The 22733-nt window shown below is 53.6% G+C and overlaps 1 protein-coding gene across 1 annotated transcript; it reads right to left on the reverse strand.

Annotated features, from left to right (window-relative positions):
• Positions 1 to 1761: 1761 nt before the first annotated feature.
• DRD4 (dopamine receptor D4) lies at positions 1762 to 13503 on the reverse strand. The gene is made up of 4 exons (XM_075092611.1): positions 13133 to 13503; positions 4019 to 4131; positions 2794 to 3338; positions 1762 to 2053 (listed from the first exon to the last, which is right to left on the reverse strand). Exons 1-4 carry the CDS (start codon positions 13403 to 13405, stop codon positions 1851 to 1853), a joined length of 1134 nt encoding a protein of 377 aa, XP_074948712.1. The 5' UTR covers positions 13406 to 13503; the 3' UTR covers positions 1762 to 1850.
• Between the last annotated feature and the right edge of the window lie 9230 nt (positions 13504 to 22733).

The following is a 22733-nucleotide window of genomic DNA, read 5'->3' on the forward strand; positions in this document are numbered from 1 at the left end:
CAGTACTTTTCCTGTTTGTTTCTAAGCAAACAAGTTCCCCCTCGGAAAGCAACAACCTTACACAAAAATCGCTACTCAGAAGCGTGCAATAACCATTCGTTTCCCTCCTGAGCCTCTGAGAACAGCGTCAGCTTCTCCCTCTGGCCACCCTTGGTGTCACCATGCTCAGGTTGACCGAAAAGTATAAAGGATTTTTTCCCTGCAGGTTGGAAGTGGTTCCTGGCAGGTGTCATACGGCTTGAGAAGGAATTCTGGAGGTGTAGCAATAACGTCAGTGTGCCTTTGGATGGGTCAATGTAAAGTCACTCCTAGGCAGGTGCACGCTCTGACAAGGACCGCACGACTCCCATCCTCACCAGCCTTGCGTGATCCGTGCCCCGGCAGCCTCAGTGCAACCCGTCACCAGCCCCAGGCAGGGAAAGCACAAGTTAGCGAGGCAAGAACGGCGTTTTGTGAGCTGGTACCGAGGGGGCGGCTGCGGCCTGTCAGGTGTCCCTGGGTCTCCTCGTCAGCCTGACATTCCTGCTTGGGGTGAGCGATGCCCGTCCTTCTAGTGCGTTGGGAATGGCTGCTGCACTTCAAGCTGTGGGATTGCAGAGCAGCGCTGCCCTGCAGCAGGCGGTTTGGATTGCTCCACGTCTTGGCCAAATCTTGGGCAAGGCCAATCTCAGCCGGGGCCGGCCTTAGTTAGCAATACTGTTGTGGGTTTCTTTTTCTTGTAGGACTTCAATGTCCCCTTGTCAAACAGGAGTAAAAATCAGTCAAGGGGAAAGGAGGTTGCACAGGTAGATACTCCCTCACCTGGCATGTGAACATCTGGGAAATGAACTTAGCAGCCTTTCCCCCCACCCAGACTTTTGGCCATGTTGCCTCCCAGCCCTGCCAGGGCCACCCCAGCAGCCAGAAGAGCCCATGGCAGGCCCAGAGCCAGCTGAAAGCGTCTCAAGCAGCATGTGGGGCCCTGCTCCGGGACAGCCAGCCTTGTCAGTAAAATGATAAAATAACCAAAAACCAAACAAACCCTTGTGATTCTCATCAATCCTCTGGCCAGGCTAACGCTCTGTCCGGAGCCACTTCTGAAATGTAGAGGGATGAATTTCTGCACTTACCCTTTCCTGCACCCCCAGGGGCTTCTTTGCTGGGGCGAAGGCAACAGCCCAGCTCTGAGAACAGCACTGGGAGATAGGCAGTGTGTCCTGGCGTGCATCAGCAGGGCTCAATTCTGCTCTATGCTCACGAGCTTGGCTTGTCCTCACGGTTTAAATCACATGGAACTGGTGGAGATGGGCCATTTCCAGGCTGGGCTGCAGCAAGGGAGGGCTCCTTCAGCAACGTTTGGCGAGGTGGAGCCAGGAGGACTCCCCCGGTGCGGGGGTGAGAGCAGGGGGTTTGTCTGCAGCTCCCAGGGCCGGAGCAGCTGCAGGCTTCACAGCTTTCCTGCCTCCCTGGAGCATGGCCTTGAGGGGTGTTTTACTTTGCTTAGTGACAGCTAAGAGAAACCCAAACCAGTCTAAATACCCAAATCCAAAGCAAGAGCTGTTCTGAGAAGCAGCCCTGCTGTCTTGTGGCGTCTCTTGCCACTTATGTCGAGCACCAAGTGTTCAAAAAGCGGCTACACCTGCAGTTTGCAGTGGGGATAGCATCCAAGCTGTTCCCCACTCGTACTCACCTGTAACTCCTTATTACAAAGGGCTGGGCGCCAGCATCCTTCGGCTGCCGTCTCCTCCTTCCCTCCTCCCCAACAAAGACAGCAGACCTTAGGCAGAAATAGATCTTTAATGAACTATACAAAAAAAAAAAACCAAACAACCTAGCCTGGTCGTTCCTTCTCCCCGCCAGTTCCGGTGGGCTCAGCAGAAGAGGTGCAAGACTTTGCGGAAGAAGTTCCTGAACTCCGCGTTGAAAACGGTGTAAATGACAGGGTTGAGAGCACTGTTGACGTAACCCAGCCAAGTGACAATGCTGGTGACTTGAGCGGGAATGGTGCAGGACTTGCAGAGAGCCCTGGTAATGTGGACCACAAAAAAAGGTGTCCAGCAGAAGAGGAAAGCACCTGCCAGAAGGACATTAAAGAGAGAAAGTGATGTGAAAGTTAAAAAGGCTTTAATTTAACAAACGTGGCCTGGGCCAAACAAGAATGGAGACAGCTCAGAGCGCTTAGGGAAAAAGCAGCAGGTGTGCTGACATATAGAGCTGGGCTTATGCCCAAACAAACAATTTAGGATCTTTCTTGTCCTAAATGTTGATGAAAAGTCTAAGTTATATATTGGTTTGGATTCACATTTAAGGTATCAGGAGTCACTGGTTTACCTTGAAGAGAAGGTTGGATTATGAACACTGTATATCCATTCTTTCCCAAGGGTGGTGTTTGTTGGCGCTGCTCTGCCTCAAAGGGATACTGAGATTTTCACTGGATAAACATCTCTCACAATGAGAGACAGAACGGCAGGTCTCGCCCCAACCAGGCTCTTCCACAGGAGGTATAAAAACGAGTCCACACGTGACAGAGAGGGAGGAGGACCCCAGATGTGGCACTGGGGAGGTGGAACAAGAGGGAGGTGGCTTTTATCTCACCCTCGCCTCCTCCAGCGAGGACAAAGTGTGGCACTCAGCGTGACACCCCTCATTGCTGCCCAAGCACGCGGGCCTGGGCACTTTGGTCCCTGGCAGGGGAGTCCATGGAGCATGTGTTCACCTCTCTGGGTTCCAACAAACCCCGCCAGGCACAACCCCACTGCAGGACAGCGCCGTGCCTTTCCTGCCCTTCCCCAGCCACCACCGACTGCTACTCACCGACGACGACAGGCAGCACCCGCATGGCCTTCCGCTCCCGGCCATTGAGCTTGGCCCGCTTCCGACTGTGGCCTGGGTGTGGGTACTTGAGGTGCGGGTAGGAGACAGTCCGGATGCCATTGTCCGTCACATAGTCCCCAGGGTGGTCAGAGCAGGCGTAAGGGTTGCCCTCTGGCTCCAGTCCGGTCTGCTCCCTCTCAATAAAGGTTGAGGGGTGATAGAGCTTCCTGTTGGCCCCATAGATGCTGCCCCTTAGCTTGGCTTTCCTGGCTTCTTCCCAGCGCTTGAGCCCTTGGAACATGGCGCAGTAGAGCACCAGCATGATGGGGCAAGGGATGAAGAAGGAGCAGATGGAGGAGTACACGATGTAGTTGTCATCCTCCAGCTGACACAAGCTGGGGTCCCGGTTTGGGACGTTGTTGAGACCGAATATGACTGGTGATGCTATAGCAAAGGCAAATATCCAGGTGGTGGATATAAGGATCAACTGCCGCAGGTCGATTTGTCGCCGGTTGTAGTTCAGTGGGATTGAAACAGCGATAAACCTGCCAATACAGGCCCCAGGCGAGTCAGTCCTAGTACGGTGGTGTTACCACGGGTAACGTAAGCGAGTGGTCCCAAACCTGCCTGCCACTGGCCTTCCCCTGCTATTAACTTACATAGAATCATGATGTCCAGTGGCACCCAATGCTGCCCACAGCGCTCGAGGTGAGGCCGCCCCAGCACGGGGCAAAGCGGGACAATCCCCTCCCTCGCCCGGCTGCGATGCAGGGCTTGATGCCCCCCAGGGCACGGCTGGCCCCCTGGGCTGCCAGGGCACGCTGGTGGCTCGTGTTCAGCCTGCCATCGAGCAGAGCCCCCAGGTCCCTGCAGAGCTGCTCCCCAGCCCCTCACTCCCAAGCCTGTCCGTACAGCCAGGGCTGCCGAGCCCCAGGGGCAAAACCCAGCACTTGCAAGTGGCACTTGCCACACAGCAAGGCCTGGGCTACAACCAGTCTCCCCGCACAGAAGAGACAGCTCTGGCCCCGTCACACAACTTGTTTTCAGCTTGGCCACCACAAGGGTGCTGCTGGGACACCAGGCTGGCGGTGGGGCAGAACACTCTCCTGAGGGGAGGACAGGATCAGCCTCCCTCGTGGGACCCTTGCGAGGGCGTGTGTGGAAGCAGCCTGATGGCAGGACACAGCGCTCCCTCCCCTGGCACGAGGAGGAGGAAGGCACTTACCGATCCACGCTAATAGCACAGAGGTTGAAGATGGAGGCCGTGCACAGCATCACATCCATGGTCATCAGGGCGTCGCACAGCACCGTGCTGAGGGACCACACGCCTCCCTGGAACTGAAAAGATCCCCGGGGTCAGCAGATGCCATGTCCCACTGCCTTGACAGTGTCAGGAAACACCTCCGTGCCGGGGTGCCTCAGCCACCCACGTTTTCCTCCAAATGAGCAGCCTGAAGGCGAGCGGTCCTGCCCCTGCACGATACTCCCCTCCCAGCAAAGCAGCAGCACTCGGGATTAGCCCCACGCAAGAGCTCCCAGCTTACACGGGGCTCCGCGGTTCTGGCCTGGCTGGAGACTTGAGCCCACAGACCATTGGCACTGCCAAGCAAGTCATGCTGGGCAGAATAACTGACGTAGGGCGGCCAAATGCCTTGGGTTAGTGCAGAGTGACTCAGAACCCCCAAACCCATCAAACTCACCATCCCAAAATCTCCCCAGTAATGCAGGGCTAAGCGTTCGCTGTGCAGCGTCACCAGCTGCCCCTCACTGAGGAAACAGGGAGAGGCTCTTCAACAAGTGACGGCGCACAAAGCTCCTCTTCCATTTTTCATGACCAAACTGCTCCAACGTCCTGTTTGCAGGCAGTCTGAATAGAACTGTCTCATTCTGTCACGCTGAGCACAAGGCCAGCCTCTTGAGACTGTGCTCAAGCTAGTCAGGTATAATCTCTTGTTCGCTCTCTCTACAACTGCAGGCACCCAGGGCAAAGCAGAAGAGCTGCCAGCGAGAGGACGTGACCAGACGTGTGTCATTGGTCCGTATGACTTGGAAGCGTTGACTACTCAATACAGAAGAGATCAGTTAAAAATCTAAGCTACCGCATCCCAAATAATCCTCAGGAAAAAAAAAGCAAACAACAACAAAGCCAGAAAATGCTCAAGGGTTTGCGGTTTATCAACACCAGCTTGTGGAACGGGAATATTTGCTCAGCAGTGTGCTGCGAACCTGGCTGCTGGAAAATGGGAATGGAAGGAAAAGCTCAAGGAGCATAGAAATAAGTCAGGATTCATTAAACCCTTCTTCAGCACGTGACACCAAACACTTGTCCAGACCCTCCTGCACCCAAAGCTGATGCACTGAATGTCGGCTTCCTTTCCTCGCACCAGGACAACTGCCCCTAGGATGAGGCCATAAACAGAATTTTTATAAAAATTCTCATTTTAGTACAACAAGAGAGGGTGCCTTTTTGTTTTCCCCTGACTGCAAAAGAGGGTCTCAAAACCCTGCTCAGCTCAAGCTGAACCTCCATCCTAGTGTAGCAGTTGAGAGGAAGAAGGGAACTAATTGATCTTGAAAAGGGCAAGAGCTCTCAGGCTGCAGTGCCTTCAGAGGACACAGCCTTTGCCGTGAGATTCAAGCTGCATGCTCAGAAAATGCTACAAGCCCTTCCCTTACCCCACCAAACCCAAGGCTCCGGCTCTGGGGAAAGTGCTGGGAGAGGACTTTCCATTATACCGTGGATCTTGCCCGCCCACTTCAGCAAAATGTGCCAAGAACCTCTCTGCTGGGTGAGTGACTTTGGATTAGCGGCAGAGCTGGCTTTGCTGGGTCACGTGATTAAGTGGTACCTAATTACAGGAGGTTGCAGAAGATTAGCCCATCAAGTACACAGTGTAAAGCTTTAGGCATCATAAATGGCTCAGGCCGCCTTTAAGAAGCGCTCCAGAGCGACTCCACTTCCATCAGCTTTTTTGCATTCTCTGCTTTTTCAGCGTGAGGCCCCTTGGTTTTGGGCAGCCATGCGCCATCGGTAGTGCTGCTGCTGAGAAGGCACAGGCAGCTGGTTGCACAGCCAAACAGATGCTCTGCAGGCAAGCCTCCTCCCTTAACTAAACAAAACAAAGCTGCAAACCTAACCCCACAAGCCAGCCTACCTGCTAGCACGTCTCTAACGCTGATGACATGCTCTGCACAGCTCTGGTGAGAATATAGTCTGAACTAGGTGAGGTTAGGCATATTAACCACCACCCTGGAAACCTCTGGGCATCGCTTCGTGGAAGAAGATGGAAAAGTATGTGGGCAGGGAGGGTCACACTCTGCCCTTAGCTCCATGCTGCCTGGCAGGCAAAGAGGGTTTGTAGGAAGGTGATAGCGATTGCCTCCCCCCACGCAAGGCAGACCCCTTTCAGCGCGGTATCCCAGGTGCAGGCTGGCTGCTTGTTCAGCTGACCAAGGTTGGCAGCTCCAGTAAATTCACATCCAGCCACCGGGGCCTCTTACAAGACACCAGCATCTCACTACAAATGGCACTTAGGGTCTGAATCAACCACTATGCGCAGAGGAGGAACAAATCCAGCTGCTTCTTACGAAGAATTTGTTACAAAGAAGTTACGGAAAAGATTTTATAGGATGGTGGATGGCGGGAGACAGACTTGACTTCTCAAATGCCCTCGCAGGCTGCCTTCCTAGCTCAGGTCACTTTGGCGTCCCTGTTCCTAAGCACAGCCGATTGGTAAGAAAAAAATCTGCCTTCTTGTAAATGAGGTGGATGCCAGAAGAGCTCTTATGCTGCCGGTGCTCCTAAGGGCGTGAGCCACGAGAGGGCCAAAGGTTTTCGTCTTACTTCTTATGATAACAGCCCTTGTCTCAGTCCTGCCACATGCTTCTGCACGGCACCACGCACAGCTTCACACCTGCCTCTCTCGCCAGCCCTGCAAAGAGGCTCACTAAGAAGCAGAGACCACAGAGTCACCCTTTGGTGGTGATGGCAGCTGAAATAAGATACCCAGGCAACAGCAGCCTGCAAGTGGACGAGGAGGTGCCCAGCTGAACTTCCAAACGAGCACCTGCCTGCCCTCAGCGAGGCCACGGCCCAAGCGCATAGCATGGAGGGACGGAAAGCGCCAACCCTAAGAGCCTGCTGGAAAGGCTACGACACCAATCAGAAGTGTAATAATCCTTGCAAGTGGGCAAAGTCCAGCAGCACAGTCAAAGAATTGTCCAAATGCCCACAAGAAGCTGACTCTGGGCCTTTTTTTAAGAGCCTTGACGACTGCTACATTCTCCAGAAGACGCAATGCAACCTGCAAGGAGAGAGGAAGGAGAGGGGAGTGGGACACAAGACAAAGGTGGGTTCACATTGGCTCTGAAATCCTGGATTGACTTAAATCATTGAGGCCAAGGTTCTTCAGAAATGACAGGAAAGTCTGGTCACCCACCTGAAACATTATGACGGCCCAAAATTTGAAGACGCCTCCCCCCGTTATTGGTCACTGCAAATAAACTCCTTAGTGCTGGTTTATAATCGCTGGCCTGCATCATCTCCCTGGTATTTTGTGCAGAGTCTGTGTGGCTCAGACATCAGTCAGGCCTAGAACAACATCTGTCTCCACTAAAGCTGTAAGATTCCAGGAAAGACTAGTCTCGATACCTCTGCAAAAAGGACAACATGCGTTCACAGAGAGCCACAGAAAGTTTGGAGGGTAGAGGTCTGGTCTCTCATCAGAAGAGCTGCATCACGGGCACATGACATGCTGTGAAAAAGAGATCTTCCTCTACCAGCGGTACACTGACACCCTGAAAAGTTTTATGCAGAACAGCATCACCCTGACCAAGAAAACGGCTTGTATAACTAGTACTGGCTGCTCTGTCGCTCTGAGGATCTGCGAGGCAGAGCGTCTGCTTGGAAGGGCTCATCTTCCCTGACCTGCAGAAGGGTAAACTCTCAGATCTGCTAAAACCGTTTCCTCTTTTTCGTAATCAATTACACAGATCTTAGCGGCAAAGATGTTTACATAACCATGCCTTCCACGGCTCCTGCCAGCAGCTCGCCGGATCAGACCCCTTTCACAGCTCAGGCACTCAGCGTGGATTAAGGAGAGAGCTGATCAAAGGACCAGTCTGCAGAGCGAGGCAGGTAGGAGGTACGCTCTACAGCAGAGCACAAGAGTGGAAGTTGCCGGGAATGCCTCCGTTAATGGGGACTATATACACTGCTGCTGTGGCTCCTGCCGTTGTCACTGAGCCTTCGAGCAGAGGAAGCAGGTAAATGCAAAGATGAGCCTTTGCAGCCATGCAGCTCCCTCCCTGCAGATTTCTAGTGGGCAAAGCCACGCGGAGCCTGATGATGTTCTGCAGTACGTCCACTGCACCCTGTAGCTCTGCTTTCTCACGTGCCCTCACTGCCTCAGGGGAGTGATAACCCCCATTTTCAGTGCTATCACCCCTCCAAGGCAGACTCCAGAATCTTCTCCTGGCCTCTTCGTACAAGAGCAGGGCTTTGCCCCTGGGGAATTATCATGGACCTCTGGGAGGGCCCCAGGCCACCTCCTTCCCACATGCTTCCCCTCATCCTTGCCTTATGGCACGGGAATTCCAGGAGAGTACTTCACACTCCCGTCAGAAAGACAAGGCTGCTGCAGAAGAGCAGTCCACCTTCCCCAGGGATTTTTACCTCTCCCTGTCACACTGCTAAGAGCGGAGATTCCCAAGCGAGTTGGAAGGTAAATGCCTTCTGCGTACCAGGGCAGCCTGCCGTGTGGTAATTAACAACCGGCAAACGCCAGAACGCATCTTTGTTCTGTGTTTCACCAAGGTCAGTGGGAAGCACTGGGCACATCTGCGTCGCCACGCTGTGATTTGGCATGTGAGTGCCTGTGTACGTACCGATACCGGCACATCGGCTCTGTCACCCCTGAGTAGTGGCTAACAAGACAAATGGCAAACAGCGCTGAGCCACCTCCACCCGAACCAGCACTCCAAACAGAATGAGGAATGATCAGGGTACAGAAGTTCATCTGCTTTTCTTTAAAGATGGTGTATTTCTGCAAAGGAGAAGCTGGCTGTAAACACTGCCCTGTCAGGGATTCACTTCACATCCACAGTCCTGGGAGCTGTTCAGTTTGGAAACAGATGCTTTAAGCCAGTGGAAAGCTGGTGTTTCTTCCCTTCTCATCCATAGGGTGCTTCTCGGTTACACCAGGTTGTGGAGGATCAGAAGTGACAAATGACAACAACGTTTGGATTTAAGGAAGGCCAGCTTCATCACATCAGTTTTAACACTCTCATTAAAGCCCCAGGTGTTAACTTGAGCTGCTAAAGTGGTAAAGTTGGCAGGGCAAATTAATGAGGAAAGAAATAAGCCTGAAGAACTCCCACAACGTGTTGTAGACTCTAGAGATTTAGGACAGGGCAGGACTCAGCAAAAACATTCATCTCGCACAGAGAAGGCTGGTCTGTGGGGAGAAGAGGTCTACAGGCTTTCCTGCGCTCCTGGAGAGCGCCGCACGGCTCCGGTTCTGTGGGAGGTACTGATTTCCTACACCACTGGCCTATTTCCAGAGAAAGTTCTCTCAGCCGAGGACTGTCCATTTTCACATGCGTTGAGGGAGGCTAGTGCGACAGGACCACAACTAGCCAGGAGCAACAGCCACCATCTCCTGCTCGCCATCGGAGAGCCATCGCACCACCGTGGTGCCTCTCCCGCAAGCTGCACGTGTGAGGACAGGACTGGAGGAGGTTGGCATTAGATGGCCCCATCTCCCTGCCCTTCTGCCAAGCTCCATTTCCAGCGGAGACTGCAGTGATTGTGAAGCGGCACAGAAAAGGAACAGTTGTGACCGCACACACCAATTTCCCCCTTGTCTAGCACCTGCTTTCAGCAGCCCTCCAACCCTGCAGGTAAGAATAAGGGACATCCAGAGAGAACTAACACACAACTTGGCTTCCTACAGCCAAGACCTCTGAATCCTCACCACGGACTAAGAGTTTAGCTGTGACAAAACATGATGCTGGCTCTTCCAGAAGTACAAAGGGAGAGTATGTGTCAACAAATGCTGCTCACGCATCGGAATAAGCTTTCTTAACAACTAGAAATAGCAGCCAAGATCACTGTGCTCAGGCTTCTGTGAACAGCAGCAAAGGATAATCCACATCTCACGGGAAGGAATCCCGTCCCCACTGAAGCTTGTGGGAGATCTCTTGTTTTGTGGGGATGTCAGATATCACCTCAAAAGTTAAATCCCTCCAGCTGTCTTCTAAAGCCCTGACTGGGAAGGACGTTTCCAAAATCCTAACACAGGAATCCATCTCATGGCAAAAAAAAGCACAAGATGACCAAGCTTCTCCTGCTGAAGGAAAGAAGTGCTCAGAGTTTATTGCTCTGTTCCTGCTAAACAAGAAGCAAAACCCCACCCTCTCAGCTGGTTTTCAAGTTTTCCAATAAGCCCTCAAGGTCCACCTTTACTCTCTGAGTAGCTGTAGCAAAGTTAAAAACAACAGCCAAACAAAAGAACCCACACCAGGAATAAAGGTTGAACTGAGCATTCGGGACCGTCCGTGCCCTGCTTTCAGTGGTTAAATGCAACGGTACAGAATGCAAGCTGGAATCGGGCTAGTTTTAATCAGCAGCAATCGCTGTACCCTGCCCCCCCATCCGAGCGGCTGATCCTGATCTACAGGTTTTACCTCCAAGAAAAGAGAAGAAAAAACAACACAAAAATTCCTGTCCCCCAGCACTGACTCAATGGCTACTCTCACTCTTCCTTAGCATATTTCAGAACAAAACGAGCTGCAAATCCTGTACCAACATATAGGAGATTATTAAAAATAGATTATTAAAAATGAACACGGGCACTACAGGCTCTGAGCCCACCGAGAAAGTTCCAGGCACGACATGGGAACTGCTTCAACACGACAGCCTGAGCTGCCCTACATTTCAAGACCCCATTGCCTGCTGGAGGAGGCTGTGCCTGCTGCCCAGTGCTGCCTTTCTCTCCATACCTGTGCAGCGCCTTCCACGCCCGCTCTGTGCGTGACCGCTGCGTGGGAGGAGTGCAGATCCTGGTGCATGCTTTTTTCACAGGGCGTCCTATGCCTCTGAAAGCCTGCCTTGTTAGAGGGGCTGCAGAAGGTGGAGGGAAAGACAATTCTGTCATACGCCGCCTTCATTCCCTGTGGTTTAATGCCCTGGGTGCAGAGACACGGAAGAGTTACACCTCAAAACTGATGGTTCTGAACATCTATGGAAGCGAACGCACAGAGTATCACCACAGCTATGGCACAGGCTGGACAGCCCAGGTTTTTAAAGCTCGTACAGGGCTGAACACCCATTGCCTGAGCATCCAGAGTTTGTGGGGTGTCTGTGGTACCCAAGGAAAGCCCCACAATGCTCATGCCCAGCTGGAAGCATTTTCCAAGGTACCCCAGAGTATGTGAACTAGCATTTTACATACGCCAGCGAAACTCAAGCCTGCAGGCTGGAGGAAACCCCACGGGTGAGTGTGTCTGCTGACAGAACAGGGACCTGGAGGCATGGAGGGACAACAGAAAGAGCAAGGGAAAAAAAAGGGGGAATTCCAAGTAGCAAGAAGTAGCTGAGAAGAATCATGAAGACAGAGGCTTTCTAACCACCAAAACTGAGTTAACAAAGGAAAAGCAAAACCACTACAACCAAACAGCACTGGGGGGCTTCTGTCAGTGCGGTGGAGAGAGGGGAATCTAATGCTCCTTCTTCACTGGCTCTCCTCACGGGTTCCCTGCCGAACGTGTCCCTCCAGAACACCTCTGTCTCCAGGGAGGTCACCATGTCCTGCAAAATCCTAGGACCAGGTAGAGAGGCTAAAAGCATCCTAAGCTCTAATCCGCAGCCTGCCTTGCCTAAGAAAATATAGGCCCGTCCCCGTGGTGCTAAGCGGCAGCCCCGGCGTGCGAGAGGAGGGGAGATGCTAAGGCCTGAACACTGCTGGTACGCTCTCGTGTCAGCCGTCAGGGATGGGAACACCACCCAGCCTCTCTCACGGGGACAGCCCCTTTCACTCCCTGGCGAAGCACTTAAGGCACCACCCTACAGATCAGGTGGCTATCCGAAACCGCAAGCTTCGCCTGGCGCACACATCCTGCCCGGCGCCCAGGCTGCGGCTTGCTGGGGCTGCTCGCTGTGCTCAGGGTTACGTCCTGGCTCTCCCTGCAACTGGAAAGAAGAGGGCTCCTTTTTCTTCCGTGAGGGCAGCTGCAAAACAGCTCCTATTTTGGGCTGTGTGTGCTTTCATCCACGGGAGCAGGGAAACAGCCACTCGCTGGTGCTAACGGGCAGGCTCCAGCGAGCCTCCTCACTCCAGCCCAACAAATCCCCCTGCAATCTCAAGGCATTATCAATCCCCTGGCAGTGAATTATCTCCCTTTTTACAGAGAGGCAGAGAGAAATGCAAAACCACTCAGGAGCTCCTGTTCTTCCTTCCCTCAGCTGTTACAGTCTCGGAGGTGAACAGAAAGCCTGACCCAAAGCCCCTGGGGCGGCTCTCCACGACCACCACCGCATGCAGGGTCAGGCCCGCGCCAACCCGAGCACGCCTGCCAGGAGGAGCCCTGAAGCAAGCCGACCAAAGCCACCTTGATGTAGGGTGACCAAATCCCATCCGCCTCCCTAGAAGGACAGTTTCCCCATCTCAACTCGACATGGAAACCTGTTTCCTGGCTAAACATCTCCCTTATCCCCAAAACCTGCTCACCTTACGCCAGGCAGAGCACAGCACGGGAGCTCTCTGTCCCTTCCTAACCGTTTGCTGATGGCAACCTGGGATGTGTGCGATGCAAGGGCTGCCCAGAGCTGCTGACCCGGCCCGGGCAGACACCCCGGTGCACCTCCCCGCGGTGCTCTTGGCGCATCTCCCCCCGGCGCTCTCGGCGGCCGCCCGGGAGGACCACGGGGGAGCCCACGAACTCGCACTAAACCGGCTGCCGCTACCACGGCTCCGGGGTCCTGCAGCGGTTTCGCGCCCGCGGGCAGCAGCGATGCCGTGGGAGGCTGAGGGAGAAGCCGCGCTGGTTTGAGAGCGGCACAGCAATTCCAGCGGCGGAGCGGGGCCCGGGGCCCGGGGCCGGAGCGCAGCGGCCGTCCCAGGGCCCGAGCGGCGGCGGCGGCGCTCCCGAACCGGAGGGACGGAGGTGGGGAACAAACCCGGAGAGGGGCTTTAACCCTCCACGCTTGGTCTCTCGCCGATCGCACCCCGCAGCCCTGTCGCTTTCGGGGATCCCCGGGGGGCCCCAAGTCCCACTCCCGCACACCCACCCACCCCCCCCGCCGCCCCGGTGCCCCGCAGCCCCCCGCGGGCAGCCTCACCTCGGAGTACACGTAGAGGGGCAGGACGAGGAGGGCGAGCAGCAGGTCGGCGACGGCGAGGCTGACGATGAAGTAGTTGGTGGTGGTCTTCAGCGCCCGCTCGGTGCAGACGCTGAGGCACACCAGCCCGTTGCCCCCCACGACGAGCAGGATGAGGACGATGCCCAGCACCAGGGCGGCGACGTTGTGGCCGGCGGCCGGCGGGGGCGGCGGCGGCGGCGGCGGCAGCGCGGTGCCGTTGCAGGGCTCGGTCCCGGCGCTGCCGTTCCCCATGGCGCTGCCCCGGCAGCCCGGGACATGGGAGCTCCCGGGGGAGCCCGGCTCCCGCCGCCGCCAGGCTCCGGCCGGCCCCAAACTTTCCGCCGAGCGGGGAGGAGCGTCGGCCCGCCGCCGCCCCGAGGCAGCCCCTCCCCGGGCCCGGCCCCCGCCGCTCCGCCGGGGCCGCCAGCGGCTTACGGGGGGGTGGCGAGGGGCAGCATCCCGCTGTCCCGTCCCCGTCCGACCCCCGCCGAGTCTCGGGGAGCTGCCGCTGCGGGGACCCCCCGCCCCCGGGCCGGGGTGAGGGGTGCGTCGTGGTGGCACGTAGAATCATAGGACCACGGAATCATTACGGTTGGGAAAGAGCTCTCGGATATCAAGTCCAGCCGCCAACCCAACACCCCCAGGCCTCCTAAACCATGGCCCCAGGTGCCACATGTACACGGTGTTTGAAGCCCCCCGGGGACGGTGACTCCCCCACCTCTCTGGGCAGCCTGTGCCAGGGCCTGACCGCTCTGGCAGGGAAGACACATTCCCTCATACCCAACCTAAACCTCCCCTGACGCAGCTTGGGGCCGTTTCCTCTCGTCCTGTCACTGGTGACTTGGGAGCAGAGACCGACCCCCCCCTCACTCCAGCCCCTCTCAGGCAGCTGCAGAGAGCGAGAAGGGCTCCCCTCAGCCCCCTCTTCTCCAGGCTAAACCCCCCCAGCCCCCTCAGCCGCCCCCCAGCACACTTGTGCTCCAGACCCTGCCCCAGCCCCGCTGCCCTTCTCTGGACACGCTCCAGCCCCTCAAGGCCCTTCTTGTCCCGAGGGGCCCAAACCTGAGCCCAGCATTCGAGGTGGGGCCTCACCGGGGCCGAGCACAGGGGCCCCATCCCTGCCCGGCTCCTGCTGGCCACACCAGTGCTGACACAAGCCCGGGGGCTGGTGGCCTCCTTGGCCACCTGGGCACTGCTGGCTCATGCTCAGCCGGCTGTCCAGCCCCGGAGGAGCCCCTCTTGGGGGGATGCTTTTCCTGAGACCCACCCCTTCTTGTATCCAAGCTCTTCCCCATGGCTGAGGCAAGTGTTGTCAGTTCGGGCTTCTACCAAAAAAAAGCCAGAGATTAACACCTTGCCCTTCTCTGCCTGACAGCCCAGCCTGCACCTCCAGCGGGGGAGGCTCCTTCCCCCAGGGTTAGGCTTTGTGTTGCCTCTTGAGCAACCGTGAGGAAAACAACAATTCTGCACTGAAACAGCTAAGATTTCTTCTGTGATTAGCCACCAGCTCCCAGGTACAGCCACAATCGGTTGCTCTTCTGTGTTTGGTGCTCCCTGCCCCAAAGCAGACGCCAGTGACTCTGTGAGTGGCAAAGAAACAACACAACATTTCCTTCAAAGTTAAAAACTACGATAAAATCAAAAGATTTTGCAGTGGCATGTTTTAGGGCTGGTGTGGTTTTTTTTTTCCTTTGGTTTTACCTTTTGGTCTTTTTTTGGGGCTTATGATTTGATTGACTTTTTTGCATGGCATGTACTGGACCATCGAGTGACTCCTGTTGTAAAAGTGGCATAGTAGGAAGATAAAACCCAAGGACTGGGTGTCCCACAGGGATTTCTGTATGTCCTTCTAATGCCTTTCGTAATATCTTGTCTAATGAGCCTGACCACGTGTGCGTGACTCGGAAATAGCAGAGGCGCTGGCCCCGCAAGCACTGTATTGCAAATGTTGTGGTAGATCAAAGGACTCTTGGGCCTTGGCTGGACCCTCACAAAGAGGGAAAAACCCCAAGAGCTAAGGAAGTGTTTGGAGTAGAAGCTTGTTTTAAGTCAGCCCGACCTGAAAGCATTTTCCCCAAGGAGACAGAAAGCAGTAATATGCACTGTGATTAGAGAAATCAGTGCCGTTAGCTTTGGTCTCCAAGAGCATCGGGAGGACTCTGAAGTCTGCAGAAGTCCAGAAAATGGCAAACACTGCCTCTTTTTAAATAGACAGAGGCAAAAAGTCAGGGCAGTGAAGAGCAACCTGGGTTGCTTCAATCCCTAGAAAGCAGCCGAGCTTGTTTCTGTGCCAGACCTAGGCTTGTAGATGTGGGGAGAAATAGTAAATATCACGTCTCTCACGTTAGCTCTAGCTGCAGGCTCCCGTGGCATTCTCTTAAGCAATGTAAGAGGAAAGGCTTAGTGAAATTATTACAGGTTGGGGGAATAAGTGGGAAATTGTATTCCAAAATCTATGCAGAATCTGGTAATGGCGTGAGTGTAATTGACCCAACAGAGGGTCCAGAGAGCCCACAAATGAAATTTGAAGTTACTACCAAGACAGCAGAGGCTGCGAGCATCTTGGAGCACAGAGTAAGAATTCAAAATGGTCTTGATAAGTTGGAGAAACAGTCTGGCAACTGCAGGATGCATTTCAGAGGGAATTTTGCATCTGTCCTGGGCTCGGGTGGAATAGTCAAACGCAGGAAAGCAGGCTTGAAGAAGCAAGCGGATAGGCAGCAGGTACGGGAGCAAAGGTGGTGTAGCAGGTCAAACTGAACATGGGGGCTAGGATGGCTTACTGCTGAAAATGAGAGGAAAAAAATAAGTAGATGCTCTACTGGGATAATGCTGTTTGAGAGGTACCTGTGCACCTGCAGCCTTTGCTCTGTTAGACACACTCAGAGTCACTTTTCACAATATTTGTCATAATTATGTCAACTGAAATAAGAGCCTTCGATTATGATTCCTAGAGGTGGGGTTTAGGGTAGCGTTTCTCATTCCCTGGAGCAAACGCTTCCCCACCGCAATGCTGCAAGCGGCGAGGCAGGCACTGCACGTGCTTGGCTCTGGCCCTGGCACCACTTACCGCACCTTTTTTACCGATTAACGACTGGAGCAACTGCTCTGGGGAACCACGGTGCCCCCGCCTGAGCCCTTTGCATGTGCCCCTGCACCCCTGCCGTGGTGCAGGCACGTCGCTATGCTCACCCCTGCGCAGGTGGAAGTGAGCTCGGTGCAGTCTGGCAGAGATGGAGCCTGAGGCTCGGGAAGGACAGGGGAGCTGTGACGTTCGATTTCTAGCCCGGGTGGCCTGGGAGATGTGGGACCATCAAACCTCAGATCAGCCGTTAAGGGCCAGCTAACCATTCAGGTCAGCCTGGTGTTTATGGAAGGCAGCGGGAAGAGAAGGCATAGCAGGCAAGGATCATTTACACTACATGGAGGGGGAAAACTACATTGTTGACAGCTTTTTATAAGACGAGAAGCTTCTCAGAGCTGCTTATAGGCTCCAGCTATCAGCCTTTCACCTAAACTATTCAGATGATGGTGGAAGAAATCCTCTCTCCAACCCCCCCTCCCCTTCCTGCTCCCCCCAATTCCCTTACTCTTTTTTGAAACAGGACATGATTAATCCTCGGCATGTGCAGCACAGTAAAGCCAGAGCCCTGTTTTTGGCTGTGGGGACTTAGCCAGCTCTAGGTACCATCCTTTCCCTGGAGTGGATTAACAGCAGTTGATCCACACAGTCTGTTTTACCCAGCTGCTCAGGCTCCACGATTTCATACATGAGTAGGAGAAAATTACCTTGGTTTAAGCACTTGGTTGGGCAGTCTTGTTTGCCAAACGCTGTCTCCAGGGGTGTGGCTTCCAGATCTTTTCTAAAGCCGGCAAGAATGCCATCCCTTTAGTAGCTACTGAGTTGTATTTTTCCCATCCCATGTCAGTTTGGCATCCTCACGTTGATCCTAATCCCATGGATCACCTCCCTCTTCCAGCAGACCCAGCTTTGACATGCACTTAAATCACTACGCAAAGACAAAGCTCTGTCTTACATAGCACAGGAGAGACACTTCCACCTGCTCTGAATGCGACCAAATCGTTCTCCAAACCTGGCGCTCTCGGCCGCCAGCACTGGCCTGGGTACTCACGTGCCTTCAGTTCTGCCTGTATTTCTACACTCCCTCACGTTGGACTCAGGTGGGCACGAGCATGGCTGCGCATCCTTCAGGTCAAGGAGCTCGTTCAGCAATACCCTTAACTGCTGTGAAGTTCAGACAAGGAAGATGTGTGTTACCCAGTGCAGCAAACTGGGACAAAACTACCCCGCCAGTGTCTTTTAAGCCCGTATGTCTTGACAGTGTGAGCTTGCGCAGTGGTTTCTACCACCTGGTCACAGCTTTTCTGGTCTGGCAGTTGGTCCCTAAAACCTGAGTGCTGGCACACTTGCTGCTGCCACAGCCTTCGCTCGGCGAGGAGCTGGTATGGCAGAAACACCTTTACTAGAGCCCTCTTACTCCAAGAAATCAACTCAAACTAGCCAAAGGAGGCCCCGAAGTGCATTAATGAAACGGCACTGACACCCTGTGTGGACAGAATACCCTTAATTTATTTATGTTTAAACCACCTGAGCAGCAGAGAGAGCAAGATCGAATTGTGACTGCAGGCCTTCTGCCTTCCCACAGGGATTAATGCCATTTACCTAATCCACCTTAACAGTTAATTTATATTCAGTATCTTGATTTTCCCAGTGGGTTAGTGCAGAATGCCTCTTAATTCTCAGTGTGGAAGCCTTTATTCCAGGCTAGCAGTGCCTTAATCCTAAACTAGTTTAATCCTGGAGTGGATTAAACTGATGTGAAATAAGGCTTTTGACTTCCAGAAACGAGCAGCCATGCAAAGCACTAATTAGGACAGCTCTTCCATTGCAAATTCCCAGGCTACAGCAATCCTTGCTCACTGTCGCCGAGTCCTGCCGTTCCTCTGCAATACATCAACGTACCCAAAGAAGTCATCTCATGTCCCTGCAAGAAAAGAACGATGACAAAGGACAGAGTCATTTCTCACCTTCGTGGAACGCAAGAAGAGGTATATTCCGAAGTCATCGATAGCGAACGCTTAAGAGCCCCTTTGGGGAGTGTCTGATGTGGTCAGTGGCTTTGAACAACGCTTTTTTCGCTTGGATGCGCAGCCTGCAGGGTGTCCTGGTTCCCCCATCACACCGTGACAACCCACTGGCTCAGGGCAGGCGGGTGGAGAGGCTGTGAAAGCCACCCACAGCGGCTCTTCTTGCCAGAAAAAGATGTTTTATTCTGTCCTAAGTAGGTGCTGTGAAGGACACGAGGTATGAACAGCAGCACCTTCTGCCAGCCTCACATAAGACCGTGCCTCAGTTTCCCTCTTATAAACTGGCAGACTGGCCCCCCAGCCACTTCGTCAGAGAAATGTCTGTCCATACACCAAGGATGGGGTCTCTGTATAAACCCATATCAGCGCTTGTCAAATATGGGGAAATGAGGCTCTGAGACCCAGTACCTCTCTGGACCTCGGCCTTTCCTTCTGCGCCATGCATCTGCAGCCGCAGCCAGTGGCACGCAAAGACTTTGCTAGTGACAGCAATGTCACCATCACTGCGCTCCAGCCACCTACAAACTCAGCTGCCACAGACCAGCTTGTGGCAGCACCAGGAAAGTGCCTGTTTCTTATGCAGACCAACAAAACAATGGGAGATCTGCCTTTTCAGTGTGTTTTGGAGTGTGTTTTTAAAAGAAACTCAGGAAAATGAGCAGCGTGTGTGGTTTTCAGCAACCCTCTGCTTGCTGAAAGTGGCTGCAGTGGAGCTGGTCCCCACGAGCCAGCCAAGGTGCTGGGAAGGGTCCCCCGGAGACTCCCCCAGGAGGAGTTAATGGAGGATTTGATTGCGAGCCAGTTCAAAGGATCAGGAAGGTCGCAGAGTTAGACACCTGTCAGAGTCTCCCAAAAGACATGGAACTTTTATTACTGTAGTTTTTCCCACTTGAGGCACTGAATTTTTAAATAGAAAAGGAGAAGAAAATTACCTGCCAAAGCTTCAGCACAGATGTGCCTAAACTCAGCGGTTGAATAGCACCGTGATAGCCGGGCAACGGATCGCTGGGGCTATCTTCAGGTTCAGAACAAAGGGAGGGAAATAAAGAGCTTTTAAGGCCAATCCTGTTCCTTTTATTTGACATATTTAGCTGAGCAATTCTCTGTGAAAGTATCATCTGCAGCAAAGCCCTCCTGCTTTACAATCTGCCTGTAATGCATTTCCGAGAAAAGAGACAGAGGCGGCAACCTGCGTTTCACCTTAAGCTTTGCAGTGATGAGGCTGGCACGGCTCTCGTGGCTTTCCAGGCTCTCTTAGTCCCCCTCCAATAAGCTGCAGGGATTTATGTACACACTGAATAGATCTTTTGGCATTTAATATTCTGGCGAGTTATGATAAATCCATGTAAGAGGTAAAAACTCATGCATTTTTAATGACGATTAGCTATGGGGATGAAAACTACAGAGAAAATGGCTGGATTTTCCGTCTCTGTTAGCTTAGAGTCAAAACTAGATGTTTTTGTGGATGCCTGGTTTTGGACTAAGGCACATAATTGATCTCACGCAAGGGTAACCTGGTGAAATACAAGGGTTTGTGTCACAGGGCAGATCAGATTAATACACTTGAACAGCCCCTACTGGTTTTAAAACATCAGTGAGCTTATTAGAGCCACTTGTTATGAAAAACCTCCTGGGGAGGAGAAGTGCAAGGCAGCACAGGCAGGGAAAGGCATGCCTGTGAGCAGCAAGCACCTATAAGTGCACTTCGTTCCACCCTCACCTTCACAAAGCCTGCTCTTGCTGACCCGGAAGGGGTGTCCTTTCAGGTCCTTGACTAAGTCCAAAGAGGGATGCAGCTGAAACGAAGCCCAAGCAGCGGCGTAGCTGTCAGGAACTGCTGTGCTCATTGCTGGCACTGCACACCTGGAACAGCTGGGCCAAGCCTGCCTGCCAGCCAGGACACAGAGCATGTCATCCTTATAATTAAAATGAATTCCCTGAAGTGCTTTCTCCTCTTCCCCAGACACAGCAAACAGCTGGAGGCTGAGATTACGGACGCTGATGCCAATTAGAGCTGCGATAAGGCCAGACGCATGGGGAGCATTAGCGCACAGCTCTGCTGCGGAGAGACAGCCCTCGGAGCTCCTCTGTGTCAAGGTACAAGGTAGCTTCCAGCTGGGCAGAGAGCAGAGCCAGGCCGGGAGGGTGAGGATGGGGAGGAAGCCACCCAGTCCCGTCCCATCGTGCCCTGCAGTGGTTTGTGTTGTCCCATCCGCACATCCCACTCTGTGGAGACTGGCAGGAGACAGGCAGAGAGCGCCCACTTTGGCAGTCCTCAAAAGAGATTTGGAAGAAGGCCTATAGGGTGTAAGAATCCAGCAAGTGATTGATGGGGGTAGCAGCTTGTCTTTGTGGGTCTTTAAAAAGCTCTTTGTGCTTCCTTGGTGACAGAGAGACAGACACAGTATGCACATGGGTTGGGAAAACAGAGTTCCCCTCTTCCCCTGAAAACTAGACTGTGCCCCGAGCCTGGCTTGTGCTCTTCTGGGTCACAGTGCCAACTGTGGTAAATCCAACCCTTGTTTCGCTCTACCATGTCCATTCCCAAGCAGGGAGAAAGATTTGCTCACGGGAAGGAGGTGTCTCATAGGTTCCCTTCCAAGTTCAAGGCTTTCCTGCTTGCTGCAGGCGTGCCTGCACAGGGGAGCAGCCTCCAGCCTCTGCAGGGTGAGCCTGCCTCAGCCCCAGCGTCCCCAGGCAGAGCATCTCTAGGGAGGTAGACTCGCATCCCTAGGAGACCCTTAGCAGCCGTCCCAACTCCAGAGCAGGCGGATAAGGGATGCTCTGGCTTGCTTCCAAAGCGCCTCTCTCGTCCCACACCAGAGAGCCAAGGCACTCTGCCAGCACCCAAGGCACCACTCAGGCACCAATGGACTACTCTTCCCCTTTCTCTTCCCCATTCTTAGCAAAATATTTCAAGTGGTTTGTTTTTTTCCCAGTGTGAGCCAAACACCTAATATTTTTCTTAATCTCTTGTTTCAAAAGAGCTGGGGTTTACTGCAGATTTCTCCCAAGGATTTGGCAGAAAGCAGATACAGCTTTGATCAAAATGGCTGAGGTCTGCTCTAGCACAGCCCAGAGCTCCCAACACAAAGGTCTTGCTGTCCTTGCCCCTGGGTAGTGCTGCCAGCCGTGGAGGTAACTAGCATGTCCAGCATCTTCCTTTCAGACTGTGAGCACACTTTCAGGAATGTGGCATTTTATGCTTTTGGCCCCCTCATTTTAACTTTCTTTTTAAACTCGTGCAAATCCAGAAAGGTGCCACCTGTTGCAGCAAAACACAACGCATCCCCCTCCTGCCTTGTTGGACCCTGCTGCCCAGCCGATCAAAGCAGAGGGGAGACACAGCAATGTAAGCAAACCCAAGAGCAGCTCAGGAGCTGAGCACCATGTAGGCAGACAGGGAGACAGCCACACACATCCTAGGTCCGGATAACTTCTTTGCTTAGAGAAACTTGCCCCTTGCTGAATCACATGCTGCGACGGAGGGTTGTGTAGCCTCAAGGATGGGGTTCTCCCATTCTAAGGCTGGGACTTGAATGAAACCCAGGTATCTTGTCATGCTGGGCACGGGGAGGTACGTGCTCCCTGCTCACAGAGTGAGCCTTGCAGGGAGTGATGCAGCCCATTTGCACACACAGAGGGAAAACAGAGAAGTAAACATGGCTTTTCCCTCTGTTCTCTGCACTGCTTTAAGCACAGTCCACCAAAAGGGAACGTGAGGAGCTGGCATGCTTCTGTGGCACTGGGTTTATTCCAAGACAAGGATTGCTCCCTACCCTGTTCAGGGTTTGGGAATAACAACTGAGTCCACCTTGGGGCTTGGGAGTGGGGTAGGTGTTTTTCCGAGGTCCCATGGCCATACGGGGCTGTGATTTTCTTTCTCCCTTCCTCTCCCAAGCCCACCTACAGCTGCCCCTGCTCACCCTTTCCTCCCATCCCGCTCTTCCCTTTTGCAGCCAAAATTACGAAATCAGGTGGTGAAGATTAAAACCACTCCTGACACCATCCTGTGGAAGAAAGGAGCATTTAGAAGGCTAAATCCTCCAATCCCCTTATTCCAATTAGGGTCCTTTCTCTTACAGACTTGGGAGTGGTGCAAGAAAATGACTCCAATCTGCTCTCAGTAGATAGCAGCGTCACGGTCAGCTCCATGGCATGGGGAAGGCTCACCTGCAAACATACAAGAGAAAATCCCCACTATACACATGGACTCACACACATACGTATTAAGAAAGCAAAAAAAAAAAAAGATTGGGGGCGGTAGAAGTTCCTGGACACCCCGTAAGCTGATTAAAGGGTATTTTACTTTTACGTAGGAAGGATTTAGCCATGCAGTTCCTAGTACCACCTGACCTCAGTAAACGCCCACGCCATCGGTGGGTGCTGCCATCGGATGGGGTCACAGCCTGCGCGTGGGCTCCTCGAAGGTCAGCTGTACCTAGGCAGCTTCATCAGGACTTGTGGCACC

The sequence above is a fragment of the Phalacrocorax aristotelis genome, chromosome 5 (assembly GCF_949628215.1).
Source record: "Phalacrocorax aristotelis chromosome 5, bGulAri2.1, whole genome shotgun sequence".
Taxonomy (NCBI): domain Eukaryota; kingdom Metazoa; phylum Chordata; class Aves; order Suliformes; family Phalacrocoracidae; genus Phalacrocorax; species Phalacrocorax aristotelis.

Bases quoted from the DNA above. Each gene is read 5' to 3' on its own strand.
- DRD4 (XM_075092611.1), bottom strand. From the start codon at position 13,405: ATGGGGAACGGCAGCGCCGGGACCGAGCCCTGCAACGGCACCGCGCTG. The intron at 4,132-13,132 runs GTGAGGCTGCCC...GGATCTTTTCAG, and splicing joins CCCTCTACGTGTACTCCGAG to TTCCAGGGAGGCGTGTGGTC. The intron at 2,054-2,793 runs GTGAGTAGCAGT...TCCTTCTGGCAG, and splicing joins GGTGCTGCCTGTCGTCGTCG to GTGCTTTCCTCTTCTGCTGG.